The following is a 7,532-nucleotide window of genomic DNA, read 5'->3' as shown; positions in this document are numbered from 1 at the left end:
CACAAGTTCAAATGAGACAAAATCCCAGCATAAGTGGGGAGGTGTGTAGGACGTGCCATCCCTAGCTGAGGAGAGATTGGAATCTGTAGCTGCAGGAGGGAGAATCAGGTTTACTTAAGGATGTGCTAGGTCATGGTAGGTCAGCTGTGCTCCATTGCAGGCCCCACATCAAGAGTATTGGAACAGCGCAAATAAAAATTAGTAAACTAAAGAAAGAGGGTATTGAATCTTCAAACAGTACAATCCAAATAGCACAAATCAAACACAAAACAATCCCTTTTTAATACTTTCCCTTGTTTTTTGAAAACTGAAGGAAATCAGCGGGTTGATTAGGTGGTTTTCACTCAAAGTTTAGAGCTTCTCTCTCTCTCTCTCTCTCTCTCTCTCTCTCTCTCACCAAGATGAGCTTGAACTCTCAGAGATCCTCCTGCCTATCTTCCTCATGCGTGCTGGGATTAGAGGTGTGCACTGCTACTCCTGGAATCTACCCTAGGATTCTCCTAAGACTGATCAACAATGGCTGGAGCTTGAGATAGAACTGTTAAAAATTGTCCTCATTCCTATGTCTGCTGCGTGGTCAAGACAGAATCAGAGGACTGTGGTAGCTCCTTCAGCCTTTCTTAACTGCCATGCTCCTCCCTGAATTATGTCTCAGATGGTACCTTCCAATTACCTGAATGTCCTATGTGTTAATAGTTGACTCTGAAGAGAATTTGCTAGAGGAGGAAACCATCCAATAAATGTCTTGCTTTCTAAGACTTTTCTGGAAGTGTCTAGCACATCACAGCAATTCCATCACATTTCCCACACCCTCTGATCTCTGTCCTTACCTTTCATTCTATTGTCATGGCCTTTATCACTCTCTCTAGCTAACCAAGTTCCTAATATTTCAATACACAAGCAAATGCCCTTCAAAATCCATTCCTTGTATGTTTTGTTCCTGCATATCTTTCAAGAAATAGCATTTTCTAGATTCTATTTGTAATATTTTCTGTCAAGGAGTCATCATTTACACTGAGTCCTTTCAGCCAAATAGTTAGTTCTCTCATATGAATTGTTGCTATTTTTGTTGTTTCTTTCTCATTTATACTGTGGCCAAATTACATCCTATATTTCCATACCTGTGAACAGTTAAGAGACTGGGTTTACATCCCAGTAAAAGTTCTATTATGATAAAGTGCTCATGTTCCAATTGGCATCCTACAAATGCAAAATAAAAGAATATGATAATTATACAGGCCCTGTTTGTTCATTGACAGGCTTGCACAATTCTGAACACTTACTATTATTCGTCCCTGATAATAAGTGAAGCAATGACATTGAACTTCCTCCGACAGTTGTGTGTTCTTTGTTCTTGTTCTAATGATTGCAGGTTTTCTACAATTTTGTACAGACACACACACACACACACACACACACACGTACACACACACACGTATCACTACTACATCATTCTGATTGTGTCAGTTTTTACCAGTCTACTTGGAATGCTATTATTTCATACCATTAGCTTTTTTGAAATTTTGCACTTATAAATTTAAAACTGTGTCTATGTTCTTAAATTTTATGCCAAAATGATCTCATCTGGTAAAAGCCTCTTTCTCTAAAATGAAAGTCTTAATGTACTTACACTTTGTCATTATGGTAAAGTTGGGATTACCTCTGTGGTCTCAATGTCTGTTTCAATTTGTCCTTTCTATAATAGAAGGGTGCCCTGCTTAGCTTTTTGTTGCTGTGATAAACACCAAGACCAAAAGCAACATGGGGACGAAAAAGGTTTATTTGGCTTCCAGGTTTCAGTTCATTAATGGAAGCCAGGGAAGGATCCCAAGGCAGGAGCTTGACGTAGAAATGGTAGAAGGCTGTGGCTGGCTGGCAGACTCCTATGGTCACAGTCAGCTGCCTTTCCCACACAGCCTGAGCTCACCAGCCTGAGGAAGAGGATAGCACTGCTCATGTGTGCTGGGCCTTCCCGCATCAGTTAACAAACAATGAAAAACTGCCCCCAGACATACACACAGGTGATGGTGACCATTCCTCAACTGAGTGTCAACTTAACAGCAAAACTCACCAGGACAAAGGTGTTTTCCTGTCTTGCTCTCTATTCAGCTTGTCTTATGACACATGATTGACTGATCAATACATTCGTTTTGTCTTGGTGCTAAGATGCAGGCCTGTCCTCGTCCATGAATTCACCTCAAGAAGCATTATTATTACAGTTAGATTTCTTTCACCTCTAAGATAATTTTTCCTCAACTATTTTCATTTTACCTGCACGGTAACCAACCTATAACTCTAGTCAGCTTGACCATCCATCATTCCTATGGGCTTTTGTTGGTCCTTCAGTTTTAGGGTTCAGACTGAATTCAGCCTGGTAAATGAATGAAAGCAATGGGGACTTTTTTATCTCAAGGCTTTATACCTTAGTGAAAACTAGAGGTGTGATGATGTCTGTTTATATGCTAACCTGCTTCATGGGGAGCAAGTGCAGTAAGTGGTGAAAACTCACTATTAATATGACAATTACTGTTGATGTTAGTATGATGATCACACAAATCTGTCATTGAATAAATATTTATTTCTTATTACTCATTAATTCAATTATCCATTCCAAACACTACCCTCAAGACTCTCTTTACTCCTCCAGAGGATATGTGAAATCAAACCAAAACCAAACATCAAATCAATGCATAGATAATTTAAGACACTTTGTTGAAACTATAACATGTATGTAATATATATGAGGTTATGATCTTAGCTGCCACCAAAGGAGGCACATGATAATTTTTTTCATCACACGATTATTAATGCCGTCAGATGGAGTTACCTGATGTGTCAATCATTGTTGTAATAACAAGCAGAATTAGATGAGATGAAATACATGATGATTTCTATAGGACATTTAAAGAAAATGGTGTTAGGTGAGGTCAAGACAAAGGAGCCTTCCTGCTCTGATATCTGTGTAATTGAACCCTGGACAGAGCATCCCTGAGAGCCTGGTGGACCTGCTTGTTGCGCAGGGTGTAGATGACAGGGTTCAGAAGGGGTGTCACAACCATGTTCACAAGAGCAGCCTCTCTGTTGGTGTCCACTCTGCTCCTCTGCTTTGGCTTCAGGTATATAAATACACAGCTGCCATACATTAGAGAGAGGACAATGAGATGAGAGGAACAGGTGGAAAAAGCTCTCTGTCGCTCCCTGGCTGAAGGAAGACGCACTATGGTGACTACTATATTGCTGTATGCAAAGATGGCGATCAGAAGGGAAGCAAAAAGCACAATTATAGCAAGGGTAAAAAACAGCATCTCAATAGACCTGGTTTCTGAACAGGAGAGATTTGCCAATGGTCCAAAATCACAGAAAAAGTGAGGAATAATGTTTGGGCCACAGTAAAATGACTGGGAAAGCATCACAACTGGACTGGCCATGAAGAGGAACCCCAAAACTAAAGAGACAGTAACGAGAAGGAAGCACATCCTTGGGCTCATGATGGTTGGATAATGTAGAGGTTTGCAGATGGCCAGAAAGCGGTCCAGGGATAACACAGCCATAAGGAAAAAAACCGTCGCCCCCAGGAAAAGAACAACAAAGGCCTGTGAGAAGCAGGCCATAAAGGGAATCTTTTGCCTCCCTGACAGAATGATGGTGAGGAGCTGGGGGATAACAGTAGTTATAAAACAACACTCCACAAAGGAGAAGGTGCTGAGAAAGAAGTACATGGGCGTCTGCAGTCGGTGGTCCACACAGGTGATGGTAATTATGAGCATGTTGCCCATGAGGGAGGCCAAGTAGGCCAGCAAGTGCAGTAGGAAGAAGAGGATCCTCAGGTGCTCGGCCACAGGGAACCCCTCAAGGATGAACTCCTGGACCAAAGTCCCATTCCTTGTCTCCTCAGCCATCAGCCATTCCATTTCTTCACTCTGGCACTGAGTGTCTTTGCAGAACCAGGACTGAAGGTGGAGAACTGTGTGTTCCTAAAACAGTAAAGGACATGGGAAGTTAGTCACACTTGATGAACAAGGCATCCAATGTATCACTTTGAGCATTGTGTAGGAACAATAACTGATATTACTATGACTGACTTTATAATCCCTGCACCCTAAGATGCTAGCTACAGAGGAAATGCTTGTGCCACGCACCTGCATTATTGATAAAGTCACTCACCAGTGCTGGTCACTTTCCCATGTGGTTGGCTGCTACAGAAATCAAGGTTACATACTTTTATCTATGTAGTCATGGTGCATGTTTCTAGTAAAAGCATATTCATGTCACACAGGCCCAGATAAATTTGCAAAGGAAAACTGCAACTTAAAAATCAGCCTGATTCTGAGAGTTTAGATCAGGGGTAATGAACCTATATAACAAGTGTGATATTGTGGTTTTAATTCCCATGACACACAATGAAAGTAACAAAACAAGCCAAACAAACCAAGATTTCCTTCATAGGAATAAGACAGGTGGATCAGCAGTTACGGGCATCAGTTATTCATGCAGAGGATCTGAGGTCAGTTTCCAGATCATACACGGCAGCCCATCTGGAACTCCAGTTTCAGAGAATCCTTTTTTTCATTTCTCACCTCTGAGGGCACTAGGCAGGTTATTTGGATACATACAGTAAACCAAAATATTCAATACATGTAAAGTAAGGAATCTTCAAAATATTATAAGCCAGAAGCCATTCATCCCACAAAATATATTCCTTCATTATACCTTAGCATTTTTCCATGTTTCACTACATTTTAATTAGGAAAAACAAAAATCCTATACTTCTGTAGTCTTGTTGCAGTCCTGTGAAGTGGACTAGATTAGAAGACCCACACAGTTAACTCGAGCTGGGTAGTGAAAGGTCAGGTCGAGCTGCTTTCATCTAGAGCCCCAGACAAACAGCAAAAATTCAGACTCCCAGCACCATGTAAAAAGCTAGGAGTCACCGCAGCTGTTAGTCCAGCATTGGACAAGACAAAGACAGGCAGGTTCCCGGAGCCCACAGGATACACTAGCCAGTCTACTTGAAGCAATAAGCCCCACATTCAGGAACTCACAAAATAGTGATGACTGGGGGTATCCAAAATCAACCTCTGGCTACCAAAGGAACATCTGCAGTTAAATACTCTTTCCCTGTAAATGGATAGAGTCCTTGTATGTGAGACTTTGTCATTCTGGTCCACGAGCATCAATCTCCTGTGTAAGACCTAGATATCTGACTTAGAACAACGAATGCTCTCAGTCTTATCAGACCTGTAGTGAAACCAGGTTGAAGAAAAACATCACAGCCATTTACAGCCAACAAATGGCAAGATGCTCTCTTCACACTGAAGGCCACAGCATTGTCACAAGCAGCTCACAGCAATCAGAACTCTGCCCTCTGCTCTTTTCACTGTAAGGAAAAATAAGTCAACACATTGTTCCTGACAGGAGAAGTGTATGTAAATCAATGCCTCCATTATAATGTTCATAATTTTAACAGAAGTAAATCCAACATCTGCCAGATATCCTTCTCCAATCAGCTAACTAAGAACTGCATCAAACCAAGCACATCTCGGTGCAAATCTCGAGTGCTAACTATGGAAAAACCAGTACACACATTTCCTCATTGTTCTCTGAGAACTGGCAAGTGGATTCATCTGGAATTCCGAAAAAAAAAGGCTTAGTGAGTCTCCAGGTCCCCACACTTCATCCTGCTACCTTTCATATGCCAGCATCAAAAAGATACCCCACTGTCAGGAACTTAACACAGTCAGGGTAGGAGGTAGGAGACTCTTCACTCAATATGACATAGCTAGATATGTTCTACATTGACAGTTTTTCTTTAAAATGCTTTCCAAGGCTCTAAAATTCTCAGTCTTCAACCATCAACACCAAAGCATGCATGCTTCCAGACAGATAAGAATACTTAAACCACCAGGAGCAGAAATGAAGGGGATGTGAATCTGTTCCAGCATATGTTTAGTAGTGGACTGTCTCTTGACACTAATCAGGACTACCAGGTCCAGAAGGCAGCACCAAGAGACACTAAGTATCATTAGTGTCTGGAGCAAAGCCCTCACAGACCTGTGTCACTCTAGGATCCCTCATGATTGGTAATTTAACTGTGTTGTGAGTGGACTATCACTTGATTAATGATGACAATAGTAAGCTTGTGTGAAGTAATATGATATCTGATAACACATAATGATTAGTAATTATAATTGTTGCCCTTTTTATTGTGTACAAAAATATAATATGAGCTCCCATGAGTCTTCATGGAAACATTTTAAACTAGCGTACATATAATTCCCAAAGTTTCATAAATTTCTAAATTGTATAATATTGGAGTTTTAAAAGCATTTTTGTTCACATTTCAAATGGTATTCCCTTCCCTGTTGCCCCTCCACAACCTCCATTTTATCCTACTTCCCCCCTGTTCTCTTACTTCTCTGTGGGTGCCCCTCCACACACTCATCCACTCTAGCCTCACCACTCTAGCACCACCCTACAATGGGAGATCGACCCTCCACAGGACCAGGGCCTCCCCAGCCATCGCTATCCCATAAGGCCATCCTCTCCTACATATGTGTCTGGAGGCAGGAGCCCCTCCGTGTAGACTCTTTGATTAATGGTTTACTCTCTGGATCTCTGGGTTGTCTGGTTAGTGGATATTGTTCTTCCCATGGGGTCGCAATCCTTTTCAGCTCCTTCAGTCCTTCCCCCAGCTCTTCCCTTGGGGTCCCTGCCACTCACTGCATGCAATGGTTGGCTGTGAGGACCTGCATCTGTATTGGTCAGGTGCTGGTAGGAACACCCAGGAGAGAACACTGTTCTCAGGGAGCAGCCATACTGGCCGCCTCTCAGGAAGTGCTTCCTGTCATCAGCAATAGTGTTGGGGTTTGCTGTGTGCAGATGGGATGACCCCTCGGTGGGGATGTCTCTGGGTGGCCTTTCCTTCAGTCTCTGTTCCATTTTTGTCTCTGTCTTTCCTTTAAACAGAAACATTTCTGGATTAAAAATTTTGAGATGGGAGGGCGACCACATTCCTCAACTGGGGGATGTGTCTATCTACTGAAGTTGGTTTCTATAGGTTCTATCTCCCCTTTGCTGGTTATTTCAGCTAATGTCATCCCCTCTAGGTCCTGGGACCCTCTTTCTTTTCTGGCATCTGGGACTCTTGACTGGCTACCCCCAGTTCTAGATTCCCCACTGCTACATATTTCTATTCAATTTCCTGAGCCTCTGAACTTCTATCCTGTCCCTTCCAACATTTGATCCTGCCCATCCCCTTTTCCCTTCTTCTCTCCTCCTCCCATCTCCCTCCCTCCCCTCTACCTCCTGTGACTATTTTGATCCCTGTTCTATGTAGGATTGAATAATCCACACTTTGATCTTCCTTCTTCTTAAACTCCATGTATTTTGTGGGTTGTGTCATGGATATTCTAAGATTTTGGCCTTATATCCACTTATCAGTTAATATATATCATGTAAATAATTTTGAGTCTGGGTTACCTCACTCAGGATATTTTCTAGTTCCATTCATTTCATTGCAAATTTCAAGAAGT

The 7,532-nt window shown here is 42.0% G+C and overlaps 1 protein-coding gene across 1 annotated transcript; it reads right to left on the bottom strand.

The window, feature by feature from the left end:
• Window positions 1–2,927: 2,927 nt before the first annotated feature.
• Or6d13 (olfactory receptor family 6 subfamily D member 13) lies at window positions 2,928–3,911 on the bottom strand. Its single transcript, NM_001000903.1, is given in 1 exon segment — window positions 2,928–3,911. A coding segment is annotated over 1 exon segment (984 nt).
• Window positions 3,912–7,532: the final 3,621 nt, after the last annotated feature.

Source organism: Rattus norvegicus, chromosome 4, assembly GCF_021556685.1.
Source record: "Rattus norvegicus strain SHRSP/BbbUtx chromosome 4, alternate assembly SHRSP_T2T, whole genome shotgun sequence".
NCBI lineage: Eukaryota > Metazoa > Chordata > Mammalia > Rodentia > Muridae > Rattus > Rattus norvegicus.
The sequence above is the reverse complement of the archived record's forward strand: the minus strand, read 5'-3'. Positions and strand labels throughout refer to the sequence as shown.